Genomic DNA, 21,029 nt, shown 5'->3' with positions numbered 1-21,029 from the left:
TTAGCGGAAACAGATTGGTTTGTAAAACCACATAAGCCGAAGATTGTCTTGCGCGTAAATATAGGTTTAAATTTACATTAATTTCGCCCGAAAGCTGCCGGATGCCTGAGGGAGAATCGCGTGCATTTGGATTGGAATAACATGACGATGGTGGTGTATTCATAAACTTTCATTTCCACTGTCAAGTTATAACATGGGTGGCATTTTATACACCAGACACACATGGTGTATTCATACACCTTATGCTCACTGCCGAGTTATAACATGGGTGTCTTCCTATACACCAGACACACATGGTGTATTCACACACCTCATGCTCACTATCCAGTTATAACGTAGGTGTCTTCTTATACACCAGACACACATGGTGTATTCATACACCTCATGCTCACTGTTGAGTTATAACATGGGTGTATTCTTAACATTACACACATGGTGGACAAAATAAGTTACATTCCTCAGTAAACCCAGATCGCCACCTAGCGGCACAATATTTTTTCACTGGGATTATTTTAATCCACCGATGGAAACAAACATGACACCTAACACGTTTTGTTTTCACAGATTTTATTTCCAACACAATATAAATAGTACAGCTACAAAATTCCACTGGCTGTGCGTAAAACAAATGGCAAGACGACAAGGAAAGGCGTATGTTCAAAAGCATGACATACAAACAAAGTAATAACTTAGACGCCCAACACGCATGCGTTCAGCGTCATAAGTTAAACACACACATAAATACCTACATTGCGCTGCGTTAACGCATGCGTTCAATGTAATAGATTATACCCAAAACACACAAATAGAAGTGCATTGTGTTTTACGTTCGAGTGTTCCTAACATGTGTTTGTTCTATTATGACGTATTAATTAATGAAACAATGGATGCGCGTCGGCTTCTTGGCCGCAAGGATCTCCACAAATCTCGGATGAAAGTTGGCGCGCGAATACTTCGTTAAAACCTTCGAAACCAGATGTAAGAAGGAATAAGTTCTTCTCGGATCCTGCGATAACTCCCAACTCAGCTCTATCTGGACCTCGTCTACCCGGAGTGCGGATACCGATGGCGTATGTCTGTAGATTAAGGATGAAAGAATGAATGAATAAATCCAACTCATTTATCATCGCGTAAGTAGCGGAAAACTTCAGAACGAATAAATGAATGTAACTTATTAATCCTCGTGTGGTTGGGCAACGATGGTCGTTATAACATGGGTGTTCTGTTTCATACACCTCGTGCTCGCTTACGATTTACCACGTATATGTAACTTAGTGGATTGTTACTTTTTTGTTTAGTGTTTTACACACGCGTCTACAATAGTGTTCGCACCGAGCCTCGAACCCGGAATTCCATAGTTAAACCACACAACTCACCAATGCTCCTGTCCCTCTAATATCCAACGAATGTTGCGTCACATTATCTGCAGCTTTGCCGTCTGTAATCGTCACAACTACGTCACGAACCCCGTGTCTGTTCCCGTTCCCTTCCGCAAGTATGACGTCATGTACATGTTTCAATGCCTTGCCGGTTTGTGTTCCTGTAATATTATTATGCAATAGTCAAATTCTCTTTTATTAATTAACCCTAACTAGGTAAGGGATTTTCTCCTATGCGAGTTACGTTGAGTTAGTCTTGTAAACGTAATGGGCCGATTCTAGCCTATAGAATAGATTGTGCCACAGCCTACTAGAGATATCCGTGATTGTACATATACAATGTTGTGGTAAAGGGCCAAACCTGGCCTCAATTCCTGACATGTCACGCTAGGACCTTACCCATACAGAATAGAAACCGCGCCCAACAGAGAGCTGTGTGTGCGGTTCAGCGGTTCTTTAACTGTGGGAAAATCCCCTATAGCGAATGTAAACTACACAGTCATTCTAAATTTCTAAAGTAAACGTTACGCGTGTTTTATTACGATGTTAGCTGTCTAGTCGTAGGATTCTTACTCTGTTTGGTAGACATGTTTATTTTAAAATAACTGTTTTATTTTCTATTTGAAAAAGCATTCTTGAGTGCCAACTTTCTACTCTCGGTATTTTGTACTTTGTTCATACCCCCGAAACAAATTTACCATTAAGATAAAAAAGGCTACATTTATTCCCAACGAAGTATATTCCAACTTACCACTTCCATTATACGGAATTCTATCGAATGCTTGCAGTAATTCTTCTTTACTATTAGGATGGTCCTTGAGTAGAATCTGGGTGTTTTTGTCGACGTTCTTGTTGTATCGAAACACGGACACTTGAGTTACGTTTGGTGAAATTTCAAACATGCTGTGAATAAATAACGTTAAATTGGTGGCACATATACTGCAAGGGAGATCGTAAAAAGCAGGTAAGCACTTTTTTTGGCCACTTTTACAGTGGTTTTTACGTTTTACCCATAGTCTGTTACAAATGTCATTTTGCTGCTTTCTTCCCTGTTTTATTAATTTAATTTTTGCTATGGTATTCGAAGAGATAAATAAAGTTCATGTTACTTTATGTACATACAACTTACCTAATAAGATCTCTTGTAAACTTTGTCATCTTTCTCCAGTTGTTTGGTCGAATAGAAGACGACGAATCCATCACAATAACCAGATCCATTACTGCGTACGGTGGACAACTTCCTGTGATGTAACAATGTGGTTGATGATGTCATAATGGTTATGATAATATATGTATGGAAGAAAACTTGAAACCATACATGGTAAGGGATGTAAAAAAATATATATTTAATATTTATATATTGGTGGGGATAATACAGCAACTCTAGCCTGAACCCCATGAGGGTCATGATCCACTGCATGCTATGTCATAGTACATTACCCATATAGAATAAAATGTTAAGGTAATATGGTATATACAAAAAGGCTTACTGGCACAGCATGGTCTTGGAAGACTCCATGTTGTATCGTTAAGACAAGTGTTATGAGTGAAATTCCTTGGGAACAAAGTATATCCTTGTGATGCGTCACATTGGTATGAACACTGGGATGTCACTTGGTTCTGGTTTGTACATTGGAAGTTCCCATGTTGAATTCGAACTATCTTACGACATTGGTTTACTGTAGAAAGTGTATGATAATGTTATATTTTTATTGCTAGATAATGTGAGGATATGTTTTGAATACTTGTGTCTAAATAGTTAATTCTAAAAGTATACAGTCTACATTTACTTTTAAAGCTTTTGAAAGCTGTGTATTTTAGATGGTTATTGCCTATGTCAGCTTATCCACACACTGTATTAGCTTTAGCAACTTAACAGTGGGCATGGGAGTGGCAACCATGGATAAGTCACTCAAGTTCCCAACCACAAGGATATAAATGACCAAACCAACCAAAATTCTGCTTATCCACACACTGCAATAGGTTCAGCCACTCGACTGTGGGCATAGGAGTGGCAACCATGTATGTAAAAAACTTCCACCCATACAACCCATAACCCCCAACTTACGTTCACAAACTGGAGCCTCATTATCAAAGCTTAAACTCCCATTAATATTTTCCATGCATGTTGAATATAGAGGTCCGACCCTTCTGTAGTAATCACCCGTACATCCGTATTCACATTGAGATCTTATATAATTACCATCGCTACAGACACGGAAACCATTAGATGGGGCTGGAGGGGCCTCGCTGCACATTTTTCCTAAGCAAAGTAAGGTAATGTTTATTATAACTTAACATAAATTTTATTTATTTTTTAATTCAGTAATTAGGATCAGGTTAATTGAAATAGCAAAGAAAAGTAAATTGAATATGTGTTATGTACTAGTAAAGGTAAAATAATTTCTAATTTTGTCATATGTTATTGTCTTTTACCAAATACAGATAAATAAGTTGTATAAAAAGTTACATTCATTAAGTTTGGCCACACATGGTGTATACGAGAAGAATTAACATTCATTTTTTTATACACGTATATACTCTATATAGATAAGGTTCTATAGTAGCATATTTAATTAATCCACCCTAAACAACTCACTTGCACAGGAAGGCGGGTTTGTACTCCAAGCGCCAAGTTCATCTCTATCTCCATCGTCGTTACATACCACAGTAGTTGCACCGATAAGTTGATAATCATCGTCGCATACAAAGCTACATATACTGTGCAAGTTGTTTATGTTGCTGCATGTGACTCTACCATTGGTTGGGTTCACTTGGATGGGCTCACAAGTTATAGCTGTGGATGTGAGTGGTATATAAGGTGTCAAATCTAAGCTTTTAAGTGGTGTTACATAATGCAACAGAAAAGTACATTAGCTATTGGAAAGCATATGGTTTTCTAAAGCAGTTTAATTTTAATTTCATATTACATAAAAGTATTGGTATAAGGTTCAAGGTCTACCCAAGCAAGTTAATAACTTCATCATCCACAAAGTAACATACATTGTAACTCGTAAGCTGGCACAAAGTGTTTGAACACCGTGTTATAATGCTGTTGTTTTCAGCCATGCGAGGATAAAGTAAGTTTTATTCATTCAACTTAACACATTCACTAAGTTAACAAATTCAGTTAGTTATCATATTAGCTAACATATTTACTTACGTTCACAGCGCTGAGACTCTGAGCTCCATGATGCTACCAATGGTCCCCCCACACATACAGATATTGGTTCACCAATCAACGCATACCCCTCGTTGCAAGCGAAACTACATGAACTGTCAACCATGTTGGTGTTGGTGCAAATCACTGAACCGTGACTTGGTTCCACATGAGCGGGTTCGCACGTTATTGCTGTTGGAGAAATATGAAAGATTTTGGATAAAAACAGATCGTCTTAAATATTTGTAATGGCCTGTTTCAGCCCAAAGTATAAAGGGTATCTGCATAAAGTATGTAGGTAACAGTAGATAGTATTTTAACATAGTGTTTATTAAGGGTGGGGTTAGCAGATCCTGCTCATGGCCTTTTATTTCTTACAGAAACATAACTATAAAGTTGTACAATATATCAGATCTGGGTTATTGTATTACCGGAGCAAGAGGCCACAGGCTTTAAACCTCGCCCTGTTTGTGCCGATGCTTACAAAAACTGTCGTACTTTGGCAATCATGATTATTTAAGATCCGTATATACCATATATGTATATATAATATTGAAGATACCATATATACAGAGTATTGAAGATTTCATGTATACAAAACTTACGAGCATCGAATTGACATCTAGGTTGACTCCCATTCCAATCCGTTTCATCACTTGGGTTCGAAACGCAAGTCAACATAGGTGAGCCAATCAAGCTGTAACCATCTATGCAGGAGAATGAGCACTCACTGCCCACTAGCTGACCATTTGTGCAACTCATTGAGCCATTAGGGGGAGCTATTAAGCTGTTTATGCAACTGAGTGCTGTAACATAAACAAGTAAGTTAAATTATTAATATGAACTAATGTAATTTATTTATCATAGCGGGGTGGGGTAACATCAGTTGTTAAAAAATAGGTGTTTTAATATTATAACACATATAACCAGATGTTGGTAAACGCCCACGTCCAGCCTTGAACCCGCAACCTTTGAGGCAGGTGTGCTACCCCCTTTGGCATAAGTAATGACTGGTATAAGATACTAATAGGTGAGATTGTATTTTACACATTAGTTATGTAACTTTGTGGCTGATTGTCATTTTTGTTAATTGTTTACCGTATGGTTGAGAGGAATGTAACTGTATTACGTTTCATTATTTAGTTTAAACGCTTCTGGCTGTACATTTTGACACGGACTGTACCTTTTGAGATTCAATCATGTTTTGCATTTTTTTGTGAGATATTTTTTTTTTTTGATAATTTAAACTACTTGCACTTACCGTCACACAGTGGCGCTGGTGAGCTCCATTCCCCAACGATACCAACCCCATAGTTACAAACTGACCTCGGGGACCCGTTGATCGCATGACCCATGTCACAGGTGAATGAACACACGCTGCCAACGTTATTGCCATTGTTACATGACATCACACCATTGTTTGGGGGGGAGAGGACAGGAGGGCAAGTGGAAGCTGAAAGTTTTAATGTAAGTAAAATATATTTATTTAAGCCATGGGTGCCGTGTTGAAGTGCCCGGGGTTCTGGTATAGTTAGCCAACTCTGAACCACATTCAAGATTACCTGGCAAGCCAGCATAAGGGGCATGGTCTCTAACACAATAACTTGTAAAATGCATCTTAAAATGTGTGATTAATTTCAACATAGCATAGTTTGCCACATAGGGGATCAGATATATCTTGGTATTTATGTTACATATATAAAAATTAAGGTCTATGTTTTTAACATTGAAAATTTTTTTAGCAATCTCTGAAAAAGCCTGTGTTGGTTTTTAAATGCAATCCACCACAGTGACATACCTTGGCATATGGGGGGAGGTTGGTCCCACACAGCTGAGATATCACCATTATTATCATCCACACATGTAGATGTGGGGGGGCCTTGTAACATGAAACCAGGATTGCATGTGAAGCTGGAATATAAGGGTGAGGTTTATATAACTTGGATTTATCTCTTGAATAAGTAGAACTTATTTATCCTTGGCGAGGCAATGAAAGTTGTTATAATACGGGTGTTTTTGTTTCATATATCTCATGCCAGCTTACAAGTTACCAAATGTGTAGCTTTGTAGGTAATTGTTTTTTATGGAACTTTTTGTATGGCTTACAATTTAAACAGACCACAAGGAATTACTGAGTTGGAGAAATTTTCTTAAGTGTTTTGCCCAAAGACTTACATGAGTTTGAATGAATGAATGTAACTTACTTTATCCTCGCGTGGCCGGAAAACGACAGTCGTTATAACACGGGTGTACACCTCGCGCCAGCTTACGAGTTACCAAGTATGTTACTTTGTGGGTGATTATTTTTTTTGGATATTTTTTTTCATTTTTATGTATGGCTGATAATTTAGACAAGCCATTAGTGACCACTGGGTTGGAGCAATTGCCATTAAGTGTCTTGCTCAAGGACGCATACGCCCACAATGGTAGCAGCGACGAGCCTTGAACCCATTACCTCTGGGTTAGAGGCAGGTGCGCTAACCACTACGCCACGGCGCCGGACAGTTTAGAACCCTGTATCTTCTAGTTAAATGTAATGAATGTAACTAGCTTTATCCTTGCGTTGCCGGAAAACGGCAGTCGTTATAACACAGATGTTAATACACCTTGAGCCAGCTTACGAGTTCCATGTATGTTACTTTGTGAATAGTTATTTTTATTTTTGTTATTTTTGTTTATTTTTTCGATTTTTTAGTTACAACAAGTCCAACAACCCCTAATGACAACATTAAATATAAACTGATCCAACTTTCAACTTACACACATAGACTTCCGATCATGTTTCCATCGGTACAAACGACATCTCCATTCATTGGATCCGTGTGTGGAGGGGAGCAACTCATTCTCATACATACTGGCGCAGGATCGCTCCATTTCCTGTCATTTCCTAAACAACACAGCACCAGTATGTGTCAATTATAATTTTGACAGTGTTTTTTTTGTTACTATTATATGAGGGTTTTCATCAATGCGCACCTAATACCCAGGATGTAGGTTCATTACCCCAACACCCAGGGTGTTATCATCCAGATCCCACAGAGGCATTTTATAGACGCTTCATATTAGAGTTTCTAGGTTCACTGCCCTTATGCACTCAAGCACAACAGTCTATAACTAATATCTTGGTGCATTCATTTCAATGCAGATGTTGATCCTACTTACCACATGTAAGTTGTTGTTGTCCGATCAATGCAAATCCAGGATTACAAATATACGAGCAGACGCTTCCAACTAAGAATGATCGAGTGCAAGTGAACCTACCATCTTGTGGTTGACGCAGGACAGGTCGGCACAACGTTGCTGTATTTAAAAGTAAGAAGTTTTTACCATAAGTCTGAAAGGGATCTTCTTTTCATTTTTTTAATAGTGAACTTGAAGGACCGACTTTCATACTCCTAATAATGTTGCCTTTATTAGGACATGCCAGGTCTCTTTAGGACGCATACACTCACAACTGTGATATATTTGTATATATAACTCACTTACGTTTACACTCAGGTGTTGGGTTATTGTATGCTGGCCCATCATTACCACTGCTGCTCAAACAAACTGAAGATGAAGTTCCAATAAGTTGGAAACCTGCAATGAAGAAAGTTGAGTTAAACAGAAGATTTGAATAAAGAGTTTTATTTGGGTAGGTCATCTAAGGTAACATTACACAAGATTTATTTATTTGAATATTAACATCAAATTAATTAAAACAGTAAAGGGAAGTGAAAGCAATGAAGAAACTAGTAATAAGAGAGAGGACTACTATTACAGTAGGAGTTTAGTGAAATACACATGTCAAGCTTGTGGAATATGTTACTAGTTGTGCTATTATAACTGCGAAGTAATATTTATATACAATGTATATAATTTAAAAGGAAATTAAGAAATAAAAATATTTTAACATTGGCAACTTTTTAAAAGTATGAATTTATGTATAATGAAACTTCAAGACAGTAGAAAGGCTTTGAAATTGTAGAATTGTGTGTTACTTACCAGGATTGCAGGTGAAAGCACATGTTGTACCAATAGAATCGCTAACCCCATCATGGCTACACAACTTGTGTCCAAACCTTGGATGGGGTAATGGCTGGCATGTTGGAACAGGTGCAGGGTCATGTTCTACGTGGAAAAAATATGAAAATAAAAAGTTGAATTTAATAGCTTGTTAAAATTACAAGACAGTGAAATATTAATTGTATTCGGTCAGTGTATTTACTTTAAAAATCAGAGAAGCTCGAAGCTAAAATTACTGCGAAGCTTCCACAAGTGAGACCACCTTGACAGTCGTTATACCACGGGTATTTTGTTCTATATACCTCGTGTCAGCTTACGAGATTCCAAATATGTAGCTTAGTGGGTGATTATTAATTTAACTTTTTTTATGTGCAGCTGAAAATATGGACAACCGATTAGTGACCATTCGGTTTGAGCAATTGCCGTTTAGTGTTTTACCCAGGGAGGGCCAGCAGCAGAATATGTGCTGTTATAGGATACTATATATCCTTACGTGGTGGTAGTGTCTGTGTGGAAGTCAAACAATCGATCTCAGGTTCATTGCATCGGTCAAAGTCACAGCAACATCTACATACTGAACTTGGTACACGGTGATTGCATTGACTGGGCATCCACGCAGCTCTGGGGTTCTGTTTGTAATGTAGTAGGTTAGGGTAAGATGGTACAACAGGGTGGGGTAAGATGGTTCAGAGTTTTAATCCATTGTTCGTCCTAATTGGCAATAAACGAAGAATATTTATCAATTTATAAACCGTATCCTCATAACTTCCATGCAATGTATAGGCCTATATATGTGGTAACTCGCAAGCGGGTACAGGTGTATCAAACAGAACACTCGTGTAATCGTGTTCTAACGACTATCATTGCTCCGCTACGCAAGGATGAATAAGTTACATTCATTCACATCTCACCTGCACAAAGTTGTTGTCGCATGCTCGGCCTTGTTTACATCTTTTAAAAAGTAAAACTCCTCGGTCAAGGGTTCGAACCTCAGTCTGGCATGATTCCTGTGAAATAATTTTATTTTTAAAACCGCGATTCATCAAGGAGCGAGAAATTTTGTTTGTGACTCAACAAAAGGCGCTATGACGTGCGGCGACTTACGAGCGATAATTCGAAGTATTCTTAACAACGTCGGCAGTGCAACTTATAGCTTACGGCCTACTAGAGATCTCTATATTAACTCGTATATATGGTTTAAGTTTAATGAGTTATAAAAGCTACATTGACGTCAATTATGGCTTCGTACGTCTCCAATATCACCCTGGATACGAACATTATATACCGTATAAATTACTTAAAGATTGCTACTTCATATTTTCAGTGAAAAGCCAAATAATCCGCTACCGTACATAGTTCTACTTTCAAGGTCTGCCAACCAATTAATAAATCGGCTTGTATTAATTATATCCGATACGAACTGACACCTTCATACTTTCTGTGTCTAACGTAAGCCTAATGGTCATTACATTAATCCCATATAAAGCGCTCAACCTAGCACCGCTTTAAATACCAGGCCGTGAAACCACGCAATATAATTGCAGACGCTTTGAATTTAGCTGGCCAGGGTTTCCGCTGTCACATGTGTTTGCCGCGAGCTAGATTTTGGCAATATGCTCTTTCATTGTGACTTACCTCATTTTCAAGACAGGTCTTTAGTTGCCCAGTGGCCAAGCATTCTTCGTTGTTTGCTGCGTTTTGGCAAGTCCAACATTGTAAGGCTGAAATAAAAAGAAAGTTTGTTATAACTACGAAAACTAAAGTTATTCCCGTATAAGTAGATTTTTCTACATATACATATCGTGTTTAACGACTGTGGTTTTACTGCAAAATCCTATCATTTATTTCTATAACTGATTTGACTTTGTTTTAGCCATTGGAAAGACAAACAAAACTTATCTTATTTATTTGAACAATTAGTAAACAGAAATTAAAGATTACTAATTGTTTAAATAAATAAAATAAATTTTGTTCATCTTTAACAGAAAATGAAGATACAATTAGCGACCGATGCTCACGAATGTTCAGTTTAATTTAAATTTGCGAAGAAACAGCGGTAAAATAACTGATTTGACACGTTGTGAATATAAAATAAACCAGTAACCTAATGGGGTAATTAACTCTGAATCCCAAGTCCTCAGCCGTGTACTTGCTGCTGGACGACATCACTCGTTTAACAATATAATATTATACAGTAGGGTGGGGAAAGACGGGACACCTTTTAACTCTGTTTTCTCGACCCATTTAGCAGTTAACAAAGAACAATCAAACATTTATAAATCTATATCCTCATGACTCCCATAGACCGTTTTTAATTGTTTAAAACACGATCAGTATATTTGGATATTATGTTTAAGGTGTCCTATATTTCCCCACCTTACTTTATATTTATACTTTGATATAGCCCACTGTTACGCATACTGTGGCGTATAAGTGGATATCGTTAAAACATATCTTTCATATTTCTTAATCGTGGTTTAACAAATCCCCACGCTTATTTATGTTCGTGAGGATACGGTTAAATAATTCCGTGGTCGGCGATTTTATTCAACTCATTATATTTAGTAAAATAGGGTGGGAGAAGATGGGACACCTTTTTATTCTATTTTTTCGTCCCATTTGGTAGCAAGCAAAGAGCATTCAAACATTTATAAAACCGTATCCCCACGACTTAGACCGTTGTTAATTGTTTAAAACACGACCAGGATATTTGGATATTATGTGCTTAAAGGACTCTCGTCTTTTCCCCACACTATACTATATTATAAAACACGTTATATCAAATACAGATTGTCCAGCACTAACCTTCAGTGGTCGCTACAAACACGATGCCGAGAACAAGAAACTTCATTTCATTCGTCGATTACTTCTTCAAGTGATGCCAATCCTTGAGAGCGACCATTTTTATAAGGAGCTCGGAACCAGATATTCGCCACTTCTGGTGAGTCAGTCGTTTTTTCCTGCGTGTCTCGCCGCGTCGTACCGATGTGGCTGAGATAAGTGAGAGAATTTCTTCTGAACTTGAAACCGCAAAAAGCAAAGTTCTTCTAACTACCGGTACTGCTGCGTGCGTAGGCGACTGAAACAAAGGTGTTCACGCGCATGTGGAGAGAATAAACTCACACGCCCCAAGTCAACTTACGTCAACCCTTATTATATGTATTGGTCAAATATACAACATAGTTTAACCCGTTTGAGATAGGACTTCGCACGATTTATTTCGTATTCGCGGATTTAAAACCGAGGGAAAATTCCAACAGCATTAATTCAATGTAAAATACAATGAGTCAGTTTTACTTCGCTCATTTTAGCTACAAATGGATAACCATCAAACCCACATTACCGCTGCTGTATAGTTAAAGCACTAAATTGCTGATTATGATTTCTGTGTTTACATGAATCATTGTGAAATCATCAGTGTTTTTGTAACCATCTTTTTATAAAGTTCAGCAAAACATTGGTTATCAAAGCAGGAAACCAGAGGTATGCCACAGAATGTCGGACAATAATTTCGAATTGCGGATTTTAAGTGTTCTGTCCAAAGGCGCAGGCCCGCAATGGCAGCAATCGACGTAACTTATTTACCTTCTCATAGCGGGGCAACCAGGGTCAATATAACATGGGTGTTCTGTTTCATACACCACGTGCAGGCTTTCGAATTACCACGTATGTAACTTTGTAGGCGATTATTTTTTCGGTTATGCTAAAAATTATACAACCCATTAGTGACCACCGTAGTAATGAGCCAACTTTGGGGTGATTTGTCGTAGGCCCCACCCATATTGAATGGAACATCAACCACTGGATTTGAGCATGTTCTGTTAAGTGTTTTGACCAGTATTGAAAATCGCCATTTTAGCGTTTTATATTTTGTCAGAAACTCACACCTTCAACTGTTGCCATGTTTAAGCATCAAAGACGACGCGCGATAATTCGCGTTTTGCGTATTTGTGACGTCAGATGGTAAAATCTACGGTTCATTGTTAAGAAGTGTCAATCAATTCCATATTATGACGTCATAAATCGCAATAACTTGGCGCCAGTCGCGGTGAACGTCGTCGCGTCTATACGTTCGATAATTCGCTAACAAACCTGATTGTTTAATTTTCACGGAAACGGTTTCTTCTAGAATGCCAAAAACGGGAATTCCCACCGCGATGGCCACTGTAGTCTAACTTTTAATTATCGCTTGTAATTAAATTATTTCTTAAGTAGTCTCGTTTCACCCATCAATTACACAACAGCCATACTTGCGACATTTTGTTTTTCTAACTCTGACGCAATACTGTGTAACGTATATGAGGTTGTGACGTCAATAGATAAATTTTCTCACGAATGTTAAATATTTGATGTATGTATGTGTGCGGCCACATAACTTCCTAATTTATTTATTTATAGCACTGTGAGGTAAGATGGATAATTAGCACACATTGTGTATGAAAATTTCCGAATCGTTTTTCAGTATGTATAGTACTGTGGGGAAAGACGGGAGACTTTCATCACGTAATATCCAAATATCCTGATTTTAAACAACTAACAACGGTCTTTGGTTGTCGTGAGGATATGGTTTTATAATTATTTGAATGTTCTTTGTTTACTACAAAAGCGGACGAAAAAATAAAATGAAAAAGTGTCCCATCTTACCCCACCCTACTATATGTTGGGATTAGATTCTCTTTTTCAATTCATTTGTAAAATATGAGATTTAGTTGCTATAATTGCACCCCATCTACCCAACAGTACTATACAGTTGGGCGGGGGAAGACGGGACACCTTTAGCACATTACATTTAATTATCCTTATCGGGTTTTAAACATTTAATAAATCTATGGGAGTCTTGAGGATACGGTTTTATAATTTTGTAAATGTTCTTTATTTACTAACAAATGGGACGAGAAAATGGAAGGGTGTCCCATCTTCGCCCACCCTATACTATACAAAAATTGTGCGGAATGTAATATTGTAAATTGTGCCGCCGAGCCTTTGTTATTAATTTGTGCCTAAAATTTGAATCGCCACCATAGGTTAAAAAGCTGTGATCTACAGACGAACCGTCATCAATAACGTAACGATTAACTTTATAGAATGATATCAATTATACATAATACATAGCATGGGAAAGTTTTACTTTACAGTTGCTGGTGTTTAATTTTCACTTTAATTTGATAATAACAGACCGTTAGTTCACTTTGATTGCTGGCATTATGTACATTCACGTCTGATTTGAAATGAATGTGTCTAAGAATTCCTGATCCTGAATTTTATATATAGTACTGTGGGGTAAGATGGATACCATCTGCACATAATATTCCGCATTTCTTTTTCGTGTTTTTAACAATTCACAAAGCCCTTGCCGTGGTGATACAGTTATATAATTCTGTAAATATTCTTTGTATATTCCTAATGGCGGTAAAAGAGAATAAAAACATGGGCCACCTTACCCCAACCTACTATATATTTAAATACAAGTTTAAAAATCTTTTGGTAATTCAGTACATTGGTTTGCGGCACCTTAAATTTATAAATATCCGTATTTCACACAACACATGTCGACACTTAATGTGCTTACACCTCAATACACTTTAAGCTCAGATTACAGCTAGGGTTTTATAACTGTTGGCAAGACAACACATACTTAGACCCTCTAGATGTTTTGTGGCGCACAGTATATTGGATGTACGCATTTGATCTGAGTGGTTATGTTGTAGGCGTCGTATTAATCCTAAATCCACAGCAAGACGAAATAACATGCTGTATACGATATAGCGAAAACAAACCGCTCTTAAGAGATTATTTACGAAAGCTATAGAACATCGGCGCCTTCTCGACCCAGCTATTTCATATGGTTGTCTTTTGAAAATATGTATACGTGTGTTCATACGGATTACTAATGGTGCATATCGTCTTAAGTAACCAGTTTATCTCCGTATTTGTTTCATAAAATTGCTGAAACTAAACAAGACTAGATTTATTTTGGTTCTACCTAAAATGTCACCATTTCAAAAGTTTATACCAAATTGGATTCTAAACCAGTGTATTCTATACCGGGTGACTTTGTACGGCAAGGCACGCCTGCTGATCCGAGGTGTAAACTATATAAAGTTGGCCCATTATCTCAACATTATATGCACATTCCATTCTATACGGGTGAGGTCCTATATACGTGAACCTGGAGACCTAATTATTACACCAGAGTTGTATCACTACCCTTACCCAAGACAGAAAATTTCAAATTTTAAATAAGTTACTTTAACTCCTACAAACGAATAACCACCAACCAATAGCCATGGGACACGAGCCTATGTAACCCACAATCCCCAAAGCCCCTATTTTACTGGATTAGTTTTGTCGACTTTAATTTTAATCGGAAAGTTTACTCTACTTGTATAACCAATAACCCATTCTCATTAATTTTTGTTTTGTCGTTTTTTTTTTATCGGGAATTGGCAAATTTAAATTAAAGATGTGCCGCATATTGCAATTCACGTGTTTTCGTACATTAAACCACGTTAGTCGACAACTTTAAAACACTTATCTCACCAGTTCAAAGAGCGAGACGCAATATTAAAGTTAAGTGTTAACATTAAGTATTAATTGGAAGCCAAAAACATTTCAAAGAAACCACAAAATATGATCGCCGATAAAATGACATCTTCTGCCGCATTGTGGTCAGAATAATACACACAGCTACGTGAGTTTACAAGTCGCAAATAGCACAAGAATGTATCATTACCTCGTCCCATTAACGTCATTGTATTTCATGACATTTGTGTTTCTAAGACTTGGTTACGCACGTACGAGATTCAAACGGCCACAATCTGCTTTCCAGTTTATAAATTCCCACTTAAATGTTTTTCCGCTACATGAGAACCGACTGGTTTTTAAATCCCGTATATTTTTACATTAAGAGGATTTGCCCGTATCAGAGCAACAAATAATTGAAATTTTAAACTGTGTTTTTTTGGCTGAAGGTTTTTTAAAAACAAGTTCGAGTTTGACGTATTTTTGAATGACGAACAAAAATACGACCTGTGGTCAAAAGTTTCCATGGAAAACATATTAAAGCGTGAAAGGACAAAACATGTTCTTGACACTCTAATAATTTTGTTGTCTCTGGCATACAAATTTATAGCTTTTATAATTTAGTTAAAACGCACATTTTTAGATTAAACGTTTTTTTTTTGTTTTTTTTTTAAGTATTTTTTGTAAATTATTTATTTACATTGTCTAAGTTGTCCCTATGATATTCCATTCCATACATTCTGGATTTAACGTTAAAATATTAACCAGATAAGTGATGGCTGCATGATGTGACCCACCACGACATGCAAGAAGTGGAAGTTCTATGTTGCTCGTTTCGCTCAGAACAATATGGGCTCAGAGAGTGGAAAAATAGGCAAAGATAAAGTTCATGTTGATTGATTTTGGCAACGTGAGTATTTTATACTTTGCTGTTTTATAAGGTTGTGGAAGGTTATCATCATTGTGTGAGCGTTTGTGTCCGTGGGCAAGACACTTGGTAGTTGTAACGCGGTGGTAGTTGTAACGCGGGGTCACTTATTTGTTAACGTGCTTAGTAACTTTTCCATGTTTTATGAAATAACTGGCAAGTTATTGGCTTGCTTCGCTTCATTGTACAGCACACTTGTATGGGTGTTTCACACTATTTGGAAATAGGCTTCACTAACCGCCCAAAGTGCGGAAACATGCTTCAAATTCTTCCTATTAAAATAAATTATATCCTTTCGAACCGAAAGTTGGCCCATTGTATCGAGACCCCACCAAGACTGTTTATAGACACTCAACAATCAATTAAATTATATAAGCGTGCATTCAGAGAGGCGCACATATTACAAAAATAGGTTTGGCTGCTATAAACTCAAAACAACGTATATTTACAACGAGTTGTAATTGTTTAATTTAAATAAAACTGTATTATAACTAAAAACCTATGGCGTTCTATTTGTATGAATTATTATTTATTAACATTTTTAGTTAAAACTTTGGCGTTACGAAAATATAACCGAAGATGACGCTTCCGAATTCGAATATTCCAGCAAAATAAACTTCTAACAACATGGATGTTTCATATTGGTTGCATATTGGAAAAAAATTGTTGTGTAAACTAATTTTTCATCAAATTTAAATTTTATATTTCTCAAAACAAGTAATTGTACTGTTTTAAATAATTTTTTTTTGAACGCGATTGAAAAATTAAGAAAACAAATATTGTGTAAAATAATGTAAAGTAGCATTTTTTTCATAAACATTTTAATTTAATATTAATTGCTTAAAACAAATATTTGTACAGTTTTGAACTAAAACTTATTTCCAATTCGGTTTGAAAATTTATGTAAATTAATTTTTCTTAATAAAATTTTAATTTCATGGTGATTAAAACAAGTAATTGTACTGTTTTAAAGTGATTTTTTAAAATTTATTTTAAAAACCTGAGAAAAAATTGTTGTGTAAACTAATGTAAATCAATTTCTGTTCATAAAATTTTAATTTTTATTATGCCTAAAACAAGTAGTTGTACTGTTTTAAAGTGAATTATTTTCAAATTCGGTTTAAAAAATTACGTAAATTAACTTTTCTAAATAAACTTATAATTTCATATTTCTCAAAACAAGTAATTGTACTGTTTTAAAGTGATTTAAAAAAACGTTATTTTGAAAACTTGAGAAAAAATTGTTGTGTAAACTAATGTAAATCAATTTCTGTTCATAAAATTTTAATTTCATATTGCTCAAAACAAATAATTGTACCGTTTTGAAGTGAATATCTTTTTAAAATTCCAATTAAAAATTTATGTAAATTATTATTTTTTTTATAAAATTTTAATTTTATTATGCCTAAAACAAGTAGTTGTACTGTTTTAAAGTGAATTATTTTCAAAATCGGTTTGCAAATTTGTCTAAATTAATTTCTTTTAATAAAATTTTAATATTATATTGACCAAAACAAGTAGTTGTATTGTTTTAAAGTGAATTTTTTTTATATATTTATGTCATGCCTATGTCATATTTATGTCATGTGTGTCATATTTATGTCATGTATGTCATATTTATGTCATGTCTATGTCGTATTTATGTCATGTGTGTCATATTTATGTCATGCCTATGTCATATTTATGTCATGTGTGTCATATTTATGTCATGCCTATGTCATATTTATGTCATGTGTGTCATATTTATGTCATGCCTATGTCATATATATGTCATGTGTGTCATATTTATGTCATGCTTATGTCATATTTATGTCATTTCTATGTCATATTTATGTCATGTCTATGTCATATTTATGTCATGCCTATGTCATATTTATGTCATGTCTATGTCATATTTATGTCATGTGTGTCATATTTATGTCATGTCTATGTCATATTTATGTCATGTCTATGTCATATTTATGTCATGTGTGTCATATTTATGTCATGCTTATGTCATATTTATGTCATTTCTATGTCATATTTATGTCATGTCTATGTCATATTTATGTCATGCCTATGTCATATTTATGTCATGTGTGTCATATTTATGTCATGCTTATGTCATATTTATGTCATGTGTGTCATATTTATGTCATGCCTATGTCATATTTATGTCATGTCTATGTCATATTTATGTCATGTGTGTCATATTTATGTCATGCTTATGTCATATTTATGTCATGTGTGTCATATTTATGTCATGTGTGTCATATTTATGTCATGTGTGTCATATTTATGTCATGTGTTTCATATTTATGTCATGCCTATGTCATATTTATGTCATGTCTATGTCATATTTATGTCATGCCTATGTCATATATATGTCATGTGTGTCATATTTATGTCATGCCTATGTCATATTTATGTCATGTGTGTCATATTTATGTCATGTGTGTCATATTTATGTCATGCTTATGTCATATTTATGTCATGTGTGTCATATTTATGTCATGCCTATGTCATATTTATGTCATGTGTGTCATATTTATGTCATGTGTGTCATATTTATGTCATGCTTATGTCATATTTATGTCATGTGTGTCATATTTATGTCATGCCTATGTCATATTTATGTCATGCTTATGTCATATTTATGCCATGTGTGTCATATTTATGTCATGCCTATGTCATATTTATGTCATGTCTATGTCATATTTATGTCATGCCTATGTCATATATATGTCATGTGCCATACAAAAAGTAAATTATTAAGCCATACAAAAAGTAAATTATTATTTTTTTTATAAAATTTTAATTTTATTATGCCTAAAACAAGTAGTTGTACTGTTTTAAAGTGAATTATTTTCAAAATCGGTTTGCAAATTTGTCTAAATTAATTTCTTTTAATAAAATTTTAATATTATATTGACCAAAACAAGTAGTTGTATTGTTTTAAAGTGAATTTTTTTTATATATTTATGTCATGCCTATGTCATATTTATGTCATGTGTGTCATATTTATGTCATGTATGTCATATTTATGTCATGTCTATGTCGTATTTATGTCATGTGTGTCATATTTATGTCATGCCTATGTCATATTTATGTCATGTGTGTCATATTTATGTCATGCCTATGTCATATTTATGTCATGTGTGTCATATTTATGTCATGCCTATGTCATATATATGTCATGTGTGTCATATTTATGTCATGCTTATGTCATATTTATGTCATTTCTATGTCATATTTATGTCATGTCTATGTCATATTTATGTCATGCCTATGTCATATTTATGTCATGTCTATGTCATATTTATGTCATGTGTGTCATATTTATGTCATGTCTATGTCATATTTATGTCATGTCTATGTCATATTTATGTCATGTGTGTCATATTTATGTCATGCTTATGTCATATTTATGTCATTTCTATGTCATATTTATGTCATGTCTATGTCATATTTATGTCATGCCTATGTCATATTTATGTCATGTGTGTCATATTTATGTCATGCTTATGTCATATTTATGTCATGTGTGTCATATTTATGTCATGCCTATGTCATATTTATGTCATGTCTATGTCATATTTATGTCATGTGTGTCATATTTATGTCATGCTTATGTCATATTTATGTCATGTGTGTCATATTTATGTCATATGTGTCATATTTATGTCATGTGTGTCATATTTATGTCATGTGTTTCATATTTATGTCATGCCTATGTCATATTTATGTCATGTCTATGTCATATTTATGTCATGCCTATGTCATATATATGTCATGTGTGTCATATTTATGTCATGCCTATGTCATATTTATGTCATGTGTGTCATATTTATGTCATGTGTGTCATATTTATGTCATGCTTATGTCATATTTATGTCATGTGTGTCATATTTATGTCATGCCTATGTCATATTTATGTCATGTGTATCATATTTATGTCATGTGTGTCATATTTATGTCATGCTTATGTCATATTTATGTCATGTGTGTCATATTTATGTCATGCCTATGTCATATTTATGTCATGCTTATGTCATATTTATGTCATGTGTGTCATATTTATGTCATGCCTATGTCATATTTATGTCATGTCTATGTCATATTTATGTCATGCCTATGTCATATATATGTCATGTGTGTCATATTTATGTCATGCCTATGTCATATTTATGTCATGTGTGTCATATTTATGTCATTTCTATGTCATATTTATGTCATGTCTATGTCATATTTATGTCATGCCTATGTCATATTTATGTCATGTGTGTCATATTTATGTCATGCTTATGTCATATTTATGTCATGTGTGTCATATTTATGTCATGCCTATGTCATATTTATGTCATGTCTATGTCATATTTATGTCATGTCTATGTCATATTTATGTCATGCCTATGTCATATTTATGTCATGTGTGTCATATTTATGTCATGCTTATGTCATATTTATGTCATGTGTGTCATATTTATGTCATGTCTATGTCATATTTATGTCATGTGTGTCATATTTATGTCATGTGTGTCATATTTATGTCATGCCTATGTCATAGTTACGTCATGTGTGTCATATTTATGTCATGTGTGTCATATTTATGTCATACCTATGTCATATTTATGTCATGTCTATGTCATATTTATGTCATGTCTATGTCATATTTATGTCATGCCTATGCCATATTTATGTCATGTGTGTCATATTTATGTCATGCTTATGTCATATTTATGTCATGTGTGTCATATTTATGTCATGCCTATGTCATATTTATGTCATGTCTATGTCATATTTATGTCATGTGTGTCATATTTATGTCATGTCTATGTCATATTTATGTCATGCGTGTCATATTTATGTCATGTGTGTCATATTTATGTCATGCCTATGTCATATTTATGTCATGTCTATGTCATATTTATGTCATGTGTATCATATTTATGTCATACCTATGTCATATTTATGTCATGTGTGTCATATTTATGTCATGTCTATGTCATATTTATGTCATGTGTGTCATATTTATGTCATGTGTGTCATATTTATG

General features: G+C 34.9%; 1 protein-coding gene and 1 long non-coding RNA gene across 2 annotated transcripts; one reads left to right on the top strand and one right to left on the bottom strand.

The window, feature by feature from the left end:
- Positions 1-550: 550 nt before the first annotated feature.
- On the bottom strand, positions 551-11,490 carry LOC149725290 (complement component receptor 1-like protein). Its single transcript, XM_089892907.1, has 19 exons — positions 11,350-11,490; positions 10,180-10,265; positions 9,456-9,551; positions 9,038-9,173; positions 8,524-8,649; positions 8,026-8,118; positions 7,702-7,839; positions 7,300-7,426; positions 6,338-6,450; positions 5,801-5,992; positions 5,145-5,345; positions 4,543-4,731; positions 3,979-4,176; positions 3,448-3,642; positions 2,870-3,058; positions 2,509-2,620; positions 2,131-2,282; positions 1,377-1,540; positions 551-1,076 (listed from the first exon to the last, which is right to left on the bottom strand). The coding sequence occupies exons 1-19, from the start codon at positions 11,393-11,395 to the stop codon at positions 873-875; spliced, it is 2,757 nt and encodes a 918-aa protein (XP_089749033.1). The 5' UTR covers positions 11,396-11,490; the 3' UTR covers positions 551-872.
- Positions 7,308-17,573, top strand: LOC149725289 (uncharacterized). The gene is made up of 6 exons (XR_016386524.1): positions 7,308-7,444; positions 7,685-7,851; positions 8,038-8,173; positions 11,334-11,485; positions 15,835-15,976; positions 16,540-17,573. It is a non-coding gene; the product is annotated as an uncharacterized LOC149725289 (long non-coding RNA).
- The last annotated feature ends 3,456 nt before the right edge of the window (positions 17,574-21,029 follow it).

The sequence above is a fragment of the Ciona robusta genome, chromosome 14, assembly GCF_009617815.1.
Source record: "Ciona robusta chromosome 14, ASM961781v2".
In the NCBI taxonomy this organism is placed as follows: Eukaryota; Metazoa; Chordata; class Ascidiacea; order Phlebobranchia; family Cionidae; genus Ciona; species Ciona robusta.
This window is presented reverse-complemented; position numbering and strand designations above follow the sequence as displayed.

Coding starts and splice junctions, on each gene's coding strand:
- LOC149725290 (XM_089892907.1), bottom strand. CDS start 11,395: ATGAAGTTTCTTGTTCTCGGCATCGTGTTTGTAGCGACCACTGAAG. Junction 4,732..5,144: donor TAGATGTCAATTCGATGCTC/GTAAGTTTTGTA, acceptor TTTCTCCAACAG/CAATAACGTGCGAACCCGCT. Junction 1,541..2,130: donor AATTCCGTATAATGGAAGTG/GTAAGTTGGAAT, acceptor ATAATATTACAG/GAACACAAACCGGCAAGGCA.